The 19163-nt window shown below is 37.7% G+C and overlaps 1 protein-coding gene across 2 annotated transcripts in view; it reads left to right on the top strand.

The window, feature by feature from the left end:
• The window catches only part of caln1 (calneuron 1), a 68450-nt gene extending 50110 nt beyond the window's left edge, over positions 1-18340 (top strand). For both annotated transcript variants that reach the window (XM_067451118.1, XM_067451117.1), the window contains exons 5-6: positions 6104-6260; positions 17120-18340. In XM_067451118.1, the coding sequence (XP_067307219.1) occupies positions 6104-6260; positions 17120-17247 (285 nt within the window). In that variant the 3' untranslated portion in view covers positions 17248-18340. The remainder of the gene's footprint in view (positions 1-6103; positions 6261-17119) is intronic.
• Positions 18341-19163: the final 823 nt, after the last annotated feature.

Raw genomic sequence — 19163 nt, 5'->3', positions numbered from 1 at the left:
TAGCCTATATGTGTGTGTATGTATATACAATCACTGGCCGCTTAGTTCATTCAGTTCAATCATCTGCTGAAGTTCAATCTAAGCATCAGAACGGGAAAGAAAGGTGATTTAAGTGACTTGGCATGGTTGTTGGTTCCAGACTGACTAGTATTTCAGAAACCACTGATCTGCTGGGATTTGCATGCACACAACCATCTCTATGGCTTACAAAAGATGGTCCAAAAAAAAGAAGAAAATATCCAGTGTGCAGCAGTTTTGTGGGCGAAAATGTCTTAAAGCTAGAGATCAGAGGAGAATGGCCAGACTGGTTCGAGCTGATAGAAAGGCAACAGTAACTCAAATAACCACAACCAAGGTCTGCAGAAGAGCATCTCTGAATGCTCAACACGTTGAGTCTTGAAGCAAATGAGCTAAGAACAGAAACTGAGGCTAGAATTCACACAATCTCACCAAAATAGAAAACAGAACCATTAGAAGATAGGAAAAACGTTGCTGGGTCTCGATTTCTGCTGCGACGTTTAGATGCTAGGGTAAGAATTTAAAAGCATGGATCCATCCTGCATGGTTCAAGTTAATGGTGTGGGGGATATTTTCTTTGGCCTCTTTGTACCAGTTGGCCTCTTAATCATCCCCCTATCCTGATTGGCTTCGTCACTTCTCTCCACCAATCAGCTGCACATTGATGGTAGTTGAGGAGATTCCTCCTTCCATGTGAAGCGCTTTAAGGACCCAGAAAAAGCGCTGACATGACAGTGAGTTCACTATACTCAAACGGCCTCAGTCACAAGATCTCAATCCAGTGAAGAACCTTTGGGATGTGCTGGAATGGGAGATTTGCATCATGGATATGCAGCTGGCAAATATGCAGCAACAGTGTTAATATGGACCAAAACCTCCATTCCATTTTGGCTTTAGTTTTGTTAAATAAATAATGACCCAGTGTGATATGTAATTTGTTGTTGCTCTTCTGCTACTGACCAGAATATTTGTATGTTCTGATACGTAAACCCATGAAATTCTAAAGGCTGCCCTTTTTTCACATTACTTTTTACATAGCAGAAATCAAGACTACACACACACAAACACACAACTTCCTTAAAGTTTTTTAATTTTTTGTACTTTCTCAAAAAAAACATCCTGTATGATTATTTATAAGCCTTTTTAAAAGTGGGGACATGGGTAATTTCCTCATATTTCACTCTCTCCTTGTAATACCTATGTCATACCCATGTCATTATACACTTTTGTGTCCTGATATTACACACACACACACACACACACACACACACACACACACACACACACACACACACACACACACACACACACACACACACACACACACACACACTTTAATGTTTTACTTTAATGTTATCAAAGTCAATATCACCTTACTGAACCATCAAACAAGTCAAACATTGGAATACAATATAACTGTCTTTCATTCACATCTCTTTTATCTCTCGGCATACTGCCTTTCGCACAAGTTCATACACTCTTATTTGCTTCATTTTGTCCGGAGAGTCTTCAGTATGTGGTGTTCTAGTGGAGCTGGAGCACAGGATCGATGCCCACAGCTGTCAGTTTACAGCAGCAGCAGGGGAGATTCCATTAATGTGCTACTAATTGCTGTTAAGCGGCCTGATGTGTGGGGCAAACAGAGGCTGTCGATACTTTTGTTCTTGGTATATAGGGACAACTTGATTTAGGCAGACACCCTGTCCCACCTCAGGACACATCACCCTCATTTGCCATCTATCTATCTATCTATCTGTCCGTCTAGATACCTGCAGGTGTCCGTCCGTCCGTCCGTCCGTCCGTCCGTCTAGATACCTGCAGGTGTCCGTCCGTCCGTCCGTCCGTCTAGATACCTGCAGGTGTCTTTTCCGTCTTTAAAACAAAGATCTCAGGTGACCTATATAGGTCATTGGTATCAGCCTGTCTGGAAATTACACACGCACGCACACACACACACACACACACACACACACACACACACACACACACACACACACACACATGCACACACACACACACATGCATATTTGTTTTTGTGACATATGGGGACATTCCATAGGCATAATGGTTTTTATACTGTACAAACCGTATTTTCTATCCCGTAACACTGCCCCTGCCCCTAAACCTACCCATCACAGGAAACATTCTGCATTTTTACTTTCTAAAAAAACTCATCCTGTATGATTTATAAGCATTTTGAAAAGTAAGGATATGGGTAATGTCCTCATATTTCACCCTCTCCTTGTAATACCTGTGTCATGTCATTGTGTGTCCTCATATGTCACAAAAACATGCCCAGACACACACACACACACACACACACACACACACATGCATACACACACACATACCATCCAGAAAAAGAATACTCCTGACTTCATGACAGCGAGTCAACCTTGAAGGTAATTCTGGCCACCATTACTGATACATAAATACTCACAGCCAAGAAAGAGTGTTCGAAAGAAAAGAAAATGGGATTTGTTATCTAGCACAAGGGCTCTTAACGAGCTGCTCGGCTGCCCACTCTCATGGCCTCCAATGAAAACAGATGGATCTGGTGCCCTCAGGCGACTCTGTCTCTGTGGCTGTGGGTTGTCCGAAGGTTACATCAATGCAGTTAGTGCCCACTCTTTCTCTTTGCTAAGCCTAGAGACACCCCAGCTTTACTGTCTAGATTCTAAAGGGCTGGTTTTCATGAATGTCCCTAAATGACTTTCCCATTCAATCCCATTTTATAAAATCAGGAATTCAAGCTTTGCATGCTTATTATTAAAATTTAAAGTAATATATGTAGTGTATGCATAAAACTCACCCTGCACAGTTTGTTTTATATTTTCACAGGGCATTTGAGATTTCCTTTAGAAAATGCAGATGCCAATATTCAGAAATTCTGCAATACTTAGGCAACTTTTTCTAAACTCTTCACACAGTTCTCCTAACTAACTTTCATCTTGGCACAGTAGTTAATTTCACATTCAAAATGCACTAAAACTACCAAAACATTTCACAATCAAGTTATTGTCAATAGTCATAACACTGGCAAAGGTTTTCACCAAAAAAACACTTTGTCACTCAATGACCTAAAAACACTAACAACAGGCCCCATTATACAATGGTTTCTTTTGTAAAGTGTCTTTAAAACAAGAATGTCAGTTTTACTGTGTAGAATTCACTGCAGTATTTGTTACACAGTCCATGTTTATAATGCAGTACAAAATGATTCCTAAGTTTTCCCCTTTTTTATATGGTAATGAATTTGACTAACACCTTAAGACTAATACCTGTTCAGCTACATCTAATTGTAAAAGTATTTCATTTTTTTATTTGGCCCCACTTTATATTAGGTGGCCTTAAGTACTAGGGACAGGTGTGGTGGGATGGGTAAGTTTAAGGGTAGGGTTAGGTGTAAGAGAAGTGACAACTGTGTAATTACAAATGTAACTACAGAAATTAATTACAGACGTAATAACATGCAGGCATTTTTAAAATGTAAGTACAATGTAAAAACATGTATGTACACTAAGTGCATTGTATCAAATGATTAATTACAATGTTAGTACATTGTACTTAAGGCCACCTAATATAAAGTGGGTCCTTTTATTTTATTTTTTAGATTTGGAATATATTTCAATACGGTATCACTGTAGGAATGAAGCAATTTGCTGTTATTCAATTTTGTATTATGATTATGATTATTTGAACATAAAGGAATAATTTACCCAAATTTGAAAATTATCCCACAATTTACTCACCCTTAAGCAATCCTAGATGTATATGGCATTCTTCTTTCAGACGTTATATTACAAAAATGTCCTGGTTATAATTCAAGCGTTATAATGGCAGCTCATGGCATCACAAAATTTGAAGCCCAAAATAGTGCATCCATCCATTATAAAAGTAATCCATACGGCTCCGGGTGGTTAATAAAGTTCTTTTGAAGTAAATCAATGGGTTTGTGTAAGAAAAATGTCCATAAAACATTATCCACATTTAAAACTTTATAACGCCTCTGGCCGTTCAAAACACTTACGCTACGTCTGGTGTAAGTTATGCTTTTTCTGTAAGTTTAATATAGAAGGCGGTCTGCCGGAAGCTAGATATTTATATAACGTGTTAAATATGGACATTTTTCTAAGAAAAACCTTTTGATTCTCTTTAGAGGGCCTTTATTAACCCCCCGGAGCCATATGGATTACTTTTATAAAAGATGGACCCACTTTTTTGGGATTCAAATTTTGGGCTGTCATTCACTGCCATTATAAATAACTGTGATTGTATTCATCTGAAAGAAGAAAGCCATATATTGCTTGAGGCTGCAAAACAATAATAAATGGTGCACAGTGTGCTCACTGTGTAAAGATTTTGAAAAAGTGAAACTTATAAGTAGGCTAGTGAGCAATGTGTAAATGTGTCTTCGCAATTGTAAAAAGAAAAGAAAAAAAGAAAGAAAAACAAAACAAAACACTGGTTTGCAGCACAATTTGTTCAAGTTATTTACCCATAGCTATAATCAATCATAAGTCTTATTTCTGTCTGTCATTAATGTTAATCAAGCAACCATAAATAAATGTATACATATTAAACCTACTGTATCTGAAAAAAAAAAAATACTATTGTTTTTGTAATTTGCTAATTTGCTTCTTTGTTCTTATATATAGCCTAAGAGAAAAATAACTCATATCACATTAAATTTCTCATATTGCCCACCCCTTGCCCACCTGCTCATCCCAGCTAAATGTAGTCTTGATTTGGGTGGTCACTCTGCATTTTAATGTTTGAACGTAAAATGACTCAAAATCAAGTAATTTAAGCATGCCAAAGTCAACTTTAATCATATAAAATGTAATTTCCAAACCAAATTGTGGCCAGTGAAAATGCTGAGTGGCTAATAACTTTGGAAACCCACTAGCCACAGTGGCTGGTGAGCAAAACTGATTATGCAATATTCACTCTGACATAAGGCATAATATTACAATAGTTTCAGCCTGGGCCTTCTCAGGTTTACAAACAAACACAAATATAAACTGATTTATAGGCCTATTCTGGAGTTTGCATGCAGTATTACAAAGCAGTATTTTGCTCTCATTCTTTCTGACTTGCTGAAGTGGAGTGAAATGACAAGTTACTGTGGAGGTGAGCATAGCATAGTGAGGCTGTAATACTTAATGGCTTGTCAGATTTATTAGCTTGCCAGCTATTGTAATATCCTGCTGTCTCTCCTCATCAGCTGCAATGGCCTGTCAAGCGCCTTTCTCCAGAGCCACAGAACTGCACTGTGAGCTTCCTGTCGCAAAGTTAGAGGTTTCCATTCTGTATTGTATCACTGTGCTTATGAATGTTTTAATAAAAAGTGCAGTTCGATTTAAACTATTTATTTTAACATGTAGTACCATGTTTTTTGGACGTTTACCATATTTGTATCGTGAATATATCATCGTATACAGTATGTCAACCAGATAACCTCGGTATTAGCATCACTGTACTGTTTTGTTAGGGAAGGCTGAATGATTTAGTGGTGTATTAACATGTAGCCGACTGTATAGCGGTTCTCCCAGCGTTCCTAATGACTGTTTGTTCTCTAACCTGACAGCTTTGCAAATAAGGCATTAAGCTGCTGCGCCACCGTTTCATTTACATCCTCCTGAAAAATCGATCTGCTGGGCTAATGTTGCCTGCGTAATTAAAGGGATAGAGCTCATAAACGGCCTCTGGATACGAGTAATAAAAATCTACTTTCAATACTGAACCTGAGTTACAGTCCCTATGACAGTTTTCCTGAGAAGTCCTTTGAATTTCTTGCAGTTAATTGCGTTATGTCCCTGTATCGAGTGCCATGCGAAAGTGTTCAGACTGATCAATGCTTTTTTTCTCCTCAATTACAAAGACTATGCAAATTTTTTCCTGTGCTGTTTTAATGGCGCATTTAAAGCTGAATAAATTATATTTGAATAGTCAAATGTGAACTATCCCTTAAGCAAAAATGCATAAAAGATCTCTAAAAAACATACAACGCAAAGATCTCTGAGTTTTTGAAGAGCTTGAGTTTGGGTGAGTAACTCTACTCCTGTGTTATTTGTCTTTGTAGTTTGACATGCAGCGGATAACACTGGAAGAGCTGAAACATATTCTTTTCCATGCCTTCCGGGACCACCTGACGATGAAGGACATCGAGAACATTATCATCAATGAGGAAGAGAGCTTGAATGAGAACTCGGGGAACTGTCAAACAGAGTTTGAGGGAGGTGAGTGTAAACATGGCTGCCGTGTGTGTGTGTGTGTGTGTGTGGGCTTGTTTTTGTGACATACGAGGACACACGTGTATAATGACATGGGTATGACACAGATATTACAAGGAGAGGGTGAAATATGAGGACATTGGCCATGTCCCCACTTTTCAAAATGCTTATAAATCATACAGGATGAGTTTTTTTTTTTTTTAAAGTAAAAATGCAGAATGTTTCCTGTGATGGGTAGGTTTAGGGGCAGGGGCAGTGTAAGGGGATAGAAAATACGGTTTGTACGGTATAAAAACCATTAAACCAATGGAATGTCCCCATATGTCACAAAAACAAACGTGTTTGTGTGTGTGTGTGTGTGTGTGTGTGTGTGTGTATGTTTTAAGGCCGATTCACACTGCACCGTCAGGGGCCAACCAACGTGGACATTCACCAGATGACAGTATGTCACATCTTAAACATTCCACAACCCAACAAATGCAGATTGAACATGTTCAGTTGGTGAAAACAAGTGCATCTGACAAAACACGATAAGCATGTCTGTTGCCGTTGGTCGGCATCTGTCAATGCAGTGTGACCGTTCGCAAAGATCCACCCCCTTTAGTTACTGTTGCTATGTCCGTCAAGCCACACTCACACCACACACACGTTCTCACACAGTGGAAAACATGGCAGAGCAAAGAGGATACTGACAACACACTGACAGACTGGACGGAGCGGGTTACTTTTAATATGAAATGATGTCTCAAACCTACAATTTTGTCATTTTTTAAAGAAATGTAAACAGGGTGCTGTAGCACCTCAGTTAAAGATTCTCGTGAACCGATCATCTCTTCCCTTTAGTTAATTAAGGAGTAGTCTTATCAAATAGACATGAATGAACTTCAGAAGGAATAATGTTTTAACTGTGGAAAGATGTTAGTACACCGTTTTTCAAGTTCAAGTCCACCGTCTACAAACTCACTAGGCATGTGCCGATATCAATTTTTCATGTTGCGATTAATTGCTGGAGTTTTATCACGATATACGATGTTATCACGATATTGAATTAAGTTGCAAAAAAAAAAAAGTGTTGCCATAGCATAACAGCTTTAAGAACTATTTTTGTAATAACATACAAAATAACTGAATATTTCAATACAATAATGCACCAAAAATATATACAGCTCTGGAAAAAAAATTAAGAGACCACTTAACACTTAAAATCAACGAGAAATCAATGTTAAGTGGTCTCTTGATTTTTACCAGAGCTGTAAAAGTACAATTTTCAAACAGATTAAACTGCAAAAGAATTAGGCTATAAAGAACAACAGGTAGGCTTACAAATTACAATAAGGTCTCATTATTTAATGCATAAATTAAGATTGAGCAATAGCTACATTTGGAACAGAAAGTATAATGTTTTTGTTAATGTTAGTTAAGAAATAGGCTACTGATCATTGTTAGTTTTTGTTAGTTATTAAACAGTAACTAAGAAATTAACATTACTTAGAATGATTCATTCTTTATAAGTATTTTTCATTGTCAGTTTGGTAATAATGAATTAACATGTTAACTAATGAAGTCCTATGTCTCAAAGTTTTACTCAACAATAACAAATAATTAGAACAGTTCTAATCATTAGGGCATGTTGTCGTCCAGATTAAAACATAAAAATGTTTAAGTTTGAAAATAAATAGCCTATTAAGTATTTAATTATTAAGTATTTGGTGCTGTGATGAACAACATTGAGATTACAAAAAAACAAATGGCTGTTTTAAAGGGGGGGTGAAACACTCAGTTTCAGTCAATCTCATGTCAATCTTGAGTACCTATAGAGTAGTATTGCATCCTTCATATCTCCGAAAAGTCTTTAGTTTTATTATATTTATAAAAGAAATATAGGCTGTACCGAGTCTTTCCGGAAAAAAACGAGCGCCTGGAGGCGTATCGTGTGGGCGGAGCTAAAGAATGACGTGGAGAAACCCATGGCTATCTCAGCTAATACAGATAATGATCCAGAATCAAATCTGAGGCAGAAATAAATTGAACAGGAGAAAAAGCAACATCAGGACGTACGTCTCTGTGGTATGTACTGTATTTAGTGGCCTGTCAACATTTGTGTGTCTTTACTCGCAGTTTATGAGGACATGATTCGGTTTATGGACTATTGTATGCGACTAGACCTTAGCAGTAGCAAGCAAAACGGTTTTGCACGTCAGACTAGTGTAACGTTATACATAGAACAACAATGGAGTAACCGTTAGCGCATTTGAATGAAGAAGCACCCGATCGTATCGTTTACTGATGTTTACTCACGCGACGATAACCAACAGCACAGAAATTTGAAGCAGTTTTACTCACCGGCTGCTTCCAAAGCAGGACCGAACCTTTATCGCTGGGACCGCTCCGTCAAAAACACACTTCTTTGGTATGATTTGGTGAAGTCCTGTGACAGCAGTGGCGTGTAAATCCACTTTGTGACGTGACTGAAGCGATGTTGTGAAGCTTCCCGTCATTTCTGCGTTCAAATCGGTTCAAATGCAGCGCTGCCTTCCCGGAATGCTGTGCTGAAGCGTTGAAGTCGCTCGATGTCACCCATAGGAATAAAGTGGAGCGCGGCGCGGACTATAACCGACATAAGTGTTCACGGACGACTGGATCTGCACCTGAGAGAGTGTTTACGGGCGTGCATTTCCTCTCTCGCTCTAGTCACGCGTGCCCACCCTACCGGGAGAAGAGCCCGTACGGCCCATACAAGGACCTTCCACTCTATTAACGTCAAGTCGACCCATACTCGAAAAAAACTCTCCGAAACTTGTGAGAAACCGGAAGGAGTATTTTTATCAAACGTCCAACATTAGTTTTTGAAACTTTGTCTATGTTTAGGATGGGAATCCAAGTCTTTAACAGTGTAAAAAGCTCAGTATGCATGAAACAGCATTTCACCCCCCCCTTTAAAAACTACACACGGTTTCTTTTGTTTGCGGGGTTTCCGGGGTAACAGCCGCATTCTGCAGTTCATCAGCGCCCTCTGCTGTCACTGAGCAGCACTTCAGCAGCGCGTCTCCTTCACGCGTTCATGTGCTTCTCATTTACACTTTGACGCAGAATACAGCGTTGTTGAGCATTTATACGGTTGATTGGCAAAGTATTATTGAGTGCATTATAAAAAAATGATTAATTGTTAATAAATTATTATTTACGATATTTTAAAGTGCCCACGATAACAATATCGTGCATATTCATTATTGTGATAAATCGCATTATCGAAAATCGGCACATGTCTACTGCTTTGTCTTACAAAAATGGTGGATTCGGCAGATGGCGGATTGTGATTGGTCAGATGGCCTGTCGATCAAACTGCAAAGGGTGAATTATCCTGAAGAATGGGTCATGTTGTGATGTCACTGTACGGAAGACTGACCTCATTAATATTAATTGGGCCTAAATAATCTCCTTGACTGTCCAGTCACACTACAGCAATTCTAAAATATTCAAACCTTAAAAATGTTGAGACCTTACAAACTAAATTATGATATAAAGTAGTTAAATGGATCGTAGTTGATCCGTGATCTATATGGACCAGGTCCCATGTGCTTCGCAAATTTAGTTTCGCAATTTTGTACTCACACTGTTATCTGTGCGCACAGCAACACACACAGAGAGGCGCGCTCCAGTTTAGAACATACCTCTCAACAGTCCCGTTTTTGCTGTATTTCACACCCATCTCGCCGCCCCCCTCCCGTTTTGTAATTTCTCCTGGGAATCTCCCGTAATTTGTATGGCCCAAACCTCGTTCTTTGAGAAATCACATCAATATGTTATTCCAAGGTTGTTCAGTTGCCAGATCTTGTATGAAACGCGCACTCATACAATTGACACATCACACAAATTTTAAACCATTTGTGAACTCGACCTGGCAACCTAGTTGCACTGTTGATATCTGCGAAGGGCGCGGGAAGTTGAATCAAGCATCATTAGTCGAAAGTTGAGAAAGAAATCGTAATGTATCATTATATTGGATCCGTGCATTAGGTCTTAAAGTGACAGTATAGCCTCTGATTTTGAGGTCCAAAAAAGTGCATCCATCCACCATGGCAGTAACAACTCCAGGGGGTTAATAAAGGCCTTCTAAAGCAAAGTGATGGGTTTTTATAAGAAAAATATCCATGTTTAAAACTTTATAAACTAAAATAGTTAGCTTCCGGAAGAAGGAGGCAAGTCGACTTATGCCAGAAGACTTACCTCTGACGCGACGCATGATAGGACGTTGGAGTAGCGTAAGCTTTGATGCCTCTCAAGGGCTGGGAAATAAACTCAAGCTCTTCTTCTCTTATATCCAAATCATCTGACAGTTCTCTTCAAAAATTCTCATTTTAGACTTCTAATTCATGCCCATTGTTTTGTTTTTCCTGCAGTAATTTGCATTTTTGGGTGAACTATCCCTCTAATGTTAATCAAACAACAAAACAATATTTTACATGTAGGCCTAATTAATACATGTCTGTACTTGAATAGACTACAGTTAAACCTTACATTTATTTGTAACTTTGTTATATTGTATTTTATTTATGCTTGTCATTTGTGTATTTGCTCTTATTATTATTTTTTACCGACTTTAATAATGTTTGAACTTTAGTTTAAAAGAATTTTTGGTAATGTGCTAAAGTGTTGCAAGTAATAAATGGAATGGAATTATAATAGTAATAATAAATAAATGAGCTAATTCAAAAGATTATCTGATGTGTTCATCAAAAACTGTAATATGATCCGAACTGTTGGTTTTGTGATCCATTGAACCACTAATATAAAGATAATAAAATAACAGTAAAGGGTATTCCGAAATATTCATGATTTTAGTCAATAATTTTAATAATTGAGTAAACAACAGGTGTTTCCTCAAAATAACCTGTGTATGTAAAGAGGAAAAATGACATAAAAGTAAGTATAATAAATAGAAAAGCACATAATACACAACAAAAAAATTAAGGCATTAAATTAATGAATGTAAAAAAACAAAAAATGTGGGCTATTTTCTACTTTGGATATAAAAGCTATAAAATAATTCTGAACACCCTTCAAGCTCCTATCTAACTTTAAAAACAGTGCGTGTAATGATGTGTAAGTGCCTATATTGAGCTCATTAGGATTGTTTGCTGTAGTCTGTTTGTTCTGTCAAACTAATATGGGCTGATGTTAATGCTGTTTCATAATACTGCACCTCATCACATCCTGTGATGAATAACACAATGTTCCTCATCGTAATACACAGGGTTAATGCTCTTTTACAGTAGATGTGATATTCTCAGCCTATTGACATGAGGTGCGATTTTTAGAAGCTTATTTGTTGGTTATTAAAATCAGAGGAGTGAACTGAATATGCTAGTTTGGTTTTTGAGTAGGCAGCTTATTTCCAGATTCATGAGTGGGTGTCGTCACACAGGTTCACAAGAGCTCACTGTCGCATATGCTACACTGCATTATGAGATCTCCCGAAAACAAACTATAATCAGCTTATGAAACTTGTGAAAATTAGTTTTGGAATTATGATGCAGATGTACTATATTAAGCCTATTGAACATTTAGAGCGCCATTTTAAAAATGTTTTTTTTCCCACTTAAAAAGATTTGAAACCTAGTGAATGAAGTGAGTACTTTCAACATGTTTAAATGGTGGCCTCCATGTTAAGATCATATGACCAGCTCTCTCTTGTATAGAGCTCTGCGCATGATGTGATGATAAAAGATATTGTGGCCAAGAATTAAGAATTAAGTCACACAACATATTCATTTGTGGGAATTCAGTCATCTTTTTGTTAAATCGTGGGTACAACTTATTCATTTTCTCCCTCGTTTTGGAAACATTGTACTAATTAATTCCCTCTTTTCAATTGAATGAAATCATAGCAACAATTAAGGGATCAAGCTAGTACAATAGTGTTATGATTTACATTAAATTAGGAATTAATGAATAAGTTTTGGGAACAAATATTTAAATCTTGGCAATGATATGTTGCATGCCACATGCATTCTATCACCTATCAACTTGTCACAGTTCAAACCTTCCACATTCAGTTTAATTTAATTTCCTACCATATCAGAGAGAGTTTTAGTAGCGCATTGATCTGCCAGTCGTGGGTATTTCATGCAGAGACTCTCCATTTGCAATTTGAAAATGATGATGCGTATAAAAGTTAATGGCCAAACGTATCATTACAAAGGTTCTCAATGCTGTTGCAGATGAAATAATATGTGGATAACATTGAATAAATTTTTTTTTTGGCAAGTTAGATACTGAATATTAATCATTCAAACCCCTTTATCTAAACCTCTCTTAACTGTTAACACTTTTTATTCATGTTTATAGTTCTATGATTTAGGACGGACTAATTTGAATTTTGAATACTATTTGGGACGGATAGTATATGAATATAAAACTGATATGCATCAGTATAAATAAACAAAAACTTCATGCATCCACACCAGTAGGTGTCAATATAAAATGAAAAATGAAATCTCTTTTCTTAGAAGTAAGTATCAGCTATTTGGAGGCTCAAACCCGGGACCGCCGGCATTAGAGGCGGACGCTCTAAAGGAGGTTAAAGGCTGCGACCTCTAGTGTCAGTCGCTAGAGCATGTGTTCAGGTCAGAGGAGTGAGGTTTACTCGCACAGTGACTACTAGCTGGCCTCTGTAACATCTTGTATGTATGTTAAACAAAACAATAATAAGTATGTTTCAAGAAAATGTATAAAAGCTGATCGCTGAATTGTGAATAGAATTAACATCTTTCTCTTACAGTTTCTGCCATATAATTCATCTTTATAAATCTTTATAGAATTAACTTTGAATTATATAAAATACAACAAATTTGTATATATTTTGTATGGAATTCTGACTTTATATCACACGATGTGTGAGTTTATTTCTCAGAATTACAGGCTTTACAACTGGCAATTGTGCAAAAAAAAAAAAAAGGTCAGAATTCTGAGATAAAAAATGTCACAATTACTCTTTTTATTTTTTTTATTTAGTGGCGGAAACGGGCTTCCATAGTTTTGCAACAGCTAACATTAGAAAGAATTGAATGCCAGATTGTGTATGTTTAATTCAGAAAGTGGTGCCGTCATAATCTCTGTAAATGGAAGGTCAAGTTGAGCACATTGCATTGTGTGATTTAAAGGGATAGTTCACCCACAAAATAGCAGTTGATGAGTCCCATTGACTTCCATAGCATTTTTCCCCCATACTATGACCACCAATGTGGATCAGCAACTTTTTGGTTAGCCATATTCTTCAATCTTCTTTTGTGTTCAGCAGAAGAACAAAACTCATACAGGGTTGGAACAACTTGAGGGTGAGTAAATGATTGACAGAATTTTCTTTTTTTTGGTGAACTATACCTTTAAGTATTAATTTTTATTGCTGAAGTATAAACCTACTTCTCCTGTGTCATTTCATTTTTTGAGTGAAAGGGTTTTTACATTGGCCAAAAATAGAGCTTTTGTAGTAGCACAACACATTTCCATTAAAAAGTAAGTAAATAATTCAATTAGTTACCTTTTTAGGGAGAGTAACATGATATAATGCATTACATTTAAAAGAAACTTTCTCCAAACACTGCTTATAAGTGTTATGATTCCAGTGTATGAATGTTCAGTATGTTGCCATATGGACCACGTTAGCACAGTGTTACCATTGCAGGGGTCAAACACATCCCCTATGCCAATGCTGCAAGCCTGTGTCCTACCAGCAGTAACAGATGTCCACAGCGCTAAAGCAACGTTCATCCACACCTTTGTGTCTTTATGAATCATTCATGGAGGCACCTGGGCCAAGCTAAGGTGTTGTCAACAGTCTCTTTAACACAAAAAATATTCGAACTAGCTAAACAACTGCCATTGAGAAAAACAGGAACTGTTACTTTTAAAAAGAGTAGCCTACTTGAGGGAATGGTGTGGTGAGCAGTGGCTTATCATCATTTAAAGAGACATGCAACACAATGGGTCGCTGTGAACAGAGCTGTTTTTGAGGAGGTAAAAAGGGTGTTGTTTTACACAAACATTGAGGAATTTTAACTAAAGTGTGTTACAGAGTTTACATGAAGGCACTAAAGAATTATACCTATACTTGTGTAAAATGGCCATCTGATGGCCCCTTTAAATGCAGTTATAGCTGAGCTTTAGAGTGCCCCACTTGACCCACTTAAGTAGGATTTAAGTACATCTTAGTAATGTAATAAATATGCCTATTGTTTTTATTAATTATAAATTATAATATTAATAAACAATAAATATATTTTACTTCTGAATTGACTGAAAATAATTAATAAGACTAAATTATATTTTAATGTCATCATCCCTTTTGAATTTTTCTTTATGTAATTTGTTTAAATATACGATGCCCAGCCAAAAATGAAACTGTTTGGATTTAAATATGCAAATGCTTAAGAGTCTATGAGTGGATCATTATTGCAGTGATAATTATGTTTCTAGCTTGTTATATGTTTGACAATAGTTCTTCTAAACCCAACTGATTGACTGTGTAGCTTTTCATTTCTTAAACCATGTAGGAAGACACATCATGGCCATATTCCAGGATGACAGTAGTTGTTTACCAGTGTTGGGTGTAACTAGTTACTAAGTAATTAGTTACTGTAATTTAATTACTTTTCCCTTGAAAAAGTAAAGTAAGGGATTACTCTTATTTTTTCTGTAATTTAATTACAGTTACTTCTGATGTAATTAAACTAAATACTAAATATAATTATACATAATTCAATAGCTGAATTAACATCAACATTTAAAGTCTAACTTTAAAATATATGTTTTTATGTCTCTGTCTCACATTTTTAATACTTTGGTCAGTTAATAAGAGTAAATTATGTAGTTTTATATTATGTATTTAAATGATTTAAAAGTTTCATGTCAATCCTTGAATTGCTTAACTTGAGGTTGATATAGGATTTAGAAAGTAATTAAAAAGTAATTAGTAATAAGTAATTAAATACTTTTTGGAGAGAGTAATTTGTACAGTAATCTAATTACAATATTGAAGATGTAATTAGTAACTAGTAATTAATTACTTTTTTTAAGTAACTTACCCAACACTGTTGTTTACATCATTATGTTTTTATGTGCATTTTGAAGTTTGCATCAGAAACCAGTGATAGAAATCACTTTTTCTTGAATTGCTTGACTGAATGCAAATAATGGGAGATGGAAATCATTTGCCAAATAAATTCTGCCAATGGTGTCAATAATGTTGCATAACATTTAAAAACGTGACCTCTGACATTCTGAAATGTTGTGATTAAAGGTTGTGAGTAAAATGTCTGGTCAATACGACCTTGCAGGAATCCTGCTGACATTGTCTTGAGGCCGTCGTAATGCCCTTGCTGCATTCTGTAATTCTTCTTCTGTGCATCGCATTTCATTTGACGATTGCAAGCTGCACTTCTAGTAAATGTATATAGTGCCCATTCATAACTAATTGTTGTCCTGTCTCCATTTTCTATGCGTGCTTTGCTTTATTTTCTCTTGGTTACTAGGTCATACCAATAACACCATCATTCGCTCTAACAACTTGATGGAAACACCTTATTCGCATTTGTGTTGTTGTTGTGTGTTTTGTGCAAAAATATTTGCTTTACATTTGGATGGAAACCCAGTTAATGGTGAGATTCATCAGGTTCACATTGTAAAAGAATGGTTAGGAGAGAGCGTGAAGAATCCTTTTCACACATAAATCTTAATTTCCAGACCTTAAATTCATTGAAAGTCTTTGGGACTTTTGACTCTTGACTTGTCAACACAAGATCCTGACCAAAAATGTATAAAGCTCTTGATGGTAATAACATTACAACATTTATTACCATCAAGAGCTTCATTAATTTTTGGTCGAGATCTTTGACAAGGCAAGAGTCCAGCACTCTGTAAAGTCTCCTCCAGCACATCCCAAAGACTTTCAATGAATTGAATTATTCATGATTCTTCATGCTATTCCTAACTATTCTTTGACAATTTGAGCCTGATGAATCTTGACTTTGTCACCCTGGAATATGGCCATGATGTGTCTTCCTACATGATTAAAAAATGAAAAGCTACACACTCCATCAATTAGGGTTAGAAGAACTGTTGCCAAACATAATAAGCATAATAATCATATTTGAGGTATACAGTATAATATATAGATACAGTTAATGTCAAGTTTAGGCTATCAACAAGAGTAACATTCAACACAATTAAGCACACTTTTTCACAAGGGGGTTGCAGTACTGTCGAGACTTTTTGAAGTTCAAAACATGCTGAGCATGCTGCGAGACATTTTATCTTGTCTTTTATCTGCTGCCATTTAGAAAGTTCTCTTTAGCAAAACACACTCAGGCTGAAGAGTACCTGCGTTTGCTCATTATCATGCCTCTGCTCTGCCGTAACCAGGCCAGGGACTGGCCGCAGGGGGCGGGACTTGCTGACTATAGCGCTCTGTGCCGGAAGGAGGACTGGAGTGGATAACGATATCACGGGCTGAGGCTGGCACACAATCTGTCTCGCTGTGTGTTCCAGAAGCACCTAATAACTGTCTCTATTCTCAGCCCAAACCCCACTGTCCCCCCACGCTTGTGAGTCGAGCAGCCACATGTGCTCAGGTGAAGCTCAAGCCCCAGCGAAGCGTCTCCACCATGCAGCGGCACAGAAAACGCTGCTTTTTTTAGACGGGTCAGATTGGCAGATGAAAGGCGGTCGGCTAGAATGCAAATCGACACCTACGCATTCAGGCTCAAGTAGAAAATGCATTCAGATTAGCAAATATGCTAATTGCTAGCTGTTTGTGTTGTTTTCATGAGGATCCCAAGACTAAATCGTTTGTTTTTGTGTCATTGCAGTTCATCCCAAAAAGAAGAATCGACAGACGTGTGTGCGCAAGAGCCTGATATGCGCTTTCGCCATGGCCTTCATCATCAGCGTCATGCTCATCGCGGCCAATCAGATGCTGCGCAACGGCATGGAGTAGCGACACCACTGTGAGCGGGGCCGAGCCTGCATGTGCATGTCTGTCGATGAAGTTGTTGAAACTAACAAATAAACACTCGAGAAACAAAACCAAACACCTCACTACTGAAAAGAGGAGCTTTTTAATCTTTTTTTATTTGTATTCTCCTGTTACTTTTCCACGCGGACCAAGTGACACAGGAAGCATACGGCGAGCCAAGCCCAGCATGGTACACGGGGCCTCATCTCTCAGGCAGGGACTTTAAAGGGCTGACTTTCTGCTTTTCGCGCCACCTCTGTTCCCTAATGCAATAACACGCAGGAGTTCATAAGCACCTCTCCTGAATCGCCGACTCCTTGCCAGATATTTCAGCCGGGATTCGCTGATGAGCTTCTGCTGGGTTCGGGCCTGCTGTCGATGTAGGAAGGCAAAAGTAATTGGCAACTCATTACACCTTTGTGGAGAGAGAGTTACAGCATCCACTCCGGAGACTATTTATGTCTGCTCTTGCCAGAGTTCTTTTCTGGCTTAGGGGATGGTGGGAGGCTGAGGAAGGAGCGCTCGTTGTAGTCCATAATTAAATTCATAGTCGTCAGCTCCAAAAATCCATGAGCCTGACTCATAGTTTTGATCATTTCCAATATGTTCTGCTATTTGATTGTGCGATCTTACCATGTCTAATGCTTTTTCTGAAGTGGTTTGTAATGAGCACGCCAACGCCAAATATTGAAGCACCACAGAAAGTTGCACAGATTTCCACAGAATTTCCGCCATTCAGAAGTTCTACACATTCCCCACCATTTCCATGTTTTCCAACAGTTGTTTTGTACACAGTAGTAGAGCATAACATTAGAAACAGGTTTGATTCCTGAGTCTTAAGTCTTGAATGCATTGTGGGTTGCTTTGGATAAGAGTCTACCAAATGCATTAATGGAATTGCTAAAAATAAAGAGTATTTTACTTTATTTTCTAGTAAAAACAAAAAAAAAATCTAAATATTATTAGCAAAATTGCATAAAATATGAAGATGTATATAGGTTAAAGAATATTCACTGCCCAGCCCCCCAAAAAAGTAGCTGTTTGGATTTAATTTGTCAAATGCTTAAAGGACAACTCCGGCGAATTTTTAAGTTTATCTTGATCGTTATACCTTTGTGAGTACAGTCTATAGAAAAAAATCTGAACCGGATTGGTGCTTGCAACGCGGAGTTATTACCGTTAATGCCCAGAGCCCCCACTCAACTAAAACGGCAGCTTTGGGGGCATAAACGTAAAGGGTGTCTTTGTGCCTCTTAACACACACAAAATGCAATTAAAATGTCTGTTCAACATGAACAGGGCCCTTACATGACAACGAGATGTGTTTAGCCACTTAGCCATTGTTTAAATTCACCTGTTTTAGCCGGCTAGCTGTGTCTCGCGCTGGAGTCCCATGCAACTCCGTTGTAGCTGGAAAAATAGTCCAGTGGGGAAGAGCGTCGTGTTTATGAAGAGGATCTGCTCATCGGCTCGTCGGTCCTCAGTATTGAACGTGTCCGAGAGAAACAGTTTTCGATTCTGTCCTGCTGATCCGAGGGCCGCTGCTCGTTCAGTTACTCGCACATGCTCAGTATCAGCGGTTCAGTTCATCAAATCTCTCAGCAAAACATGACTCAGTTCAGTGAACGGTTGGAGTTACAACATATAATTCAAGACATTAGTTTATTTCTATTCGGAAGGACTGTCACTCATGTCAGAAAGTGAGTAACTAAAGTAACTTGTGTGATCAGCGATGATTTGAGACACAAACCGTTTGGAACGATTTGGTGAACTGGTTCGCCCGGTTCACTAAAAAGAACCGGTTAAAAAGAACCGGTTAAAAAGAACAATTCATTCATGGCCAGACATCACTAGAGTGATGATCCGATCGGGCTCACGAGTGAAGAAGAAATGGTTTG

The sequence above is a fragment of the Pseudorasbora parva genome, chromosome 8 (assembly GCF_024679245.1).
Source record: "Pseudorasbora parva isolate DD20220531a chromosome 8, ASM2467924v1, whole genome shotgun sequence".
NCBI classification, from domain to species: domain Eukaryota; kingdom Metazoa; phylum Chordata; class Actinopteri; order Cypriniformes; family Gobionidae; genus Pseudorasbora; species Pseudorasbora parva.
The sequence above is the reverse complement of the archived record's forward strand: the minus strand, read 5'-3'. Positions and strand labels throughout refer to the sequence as shown.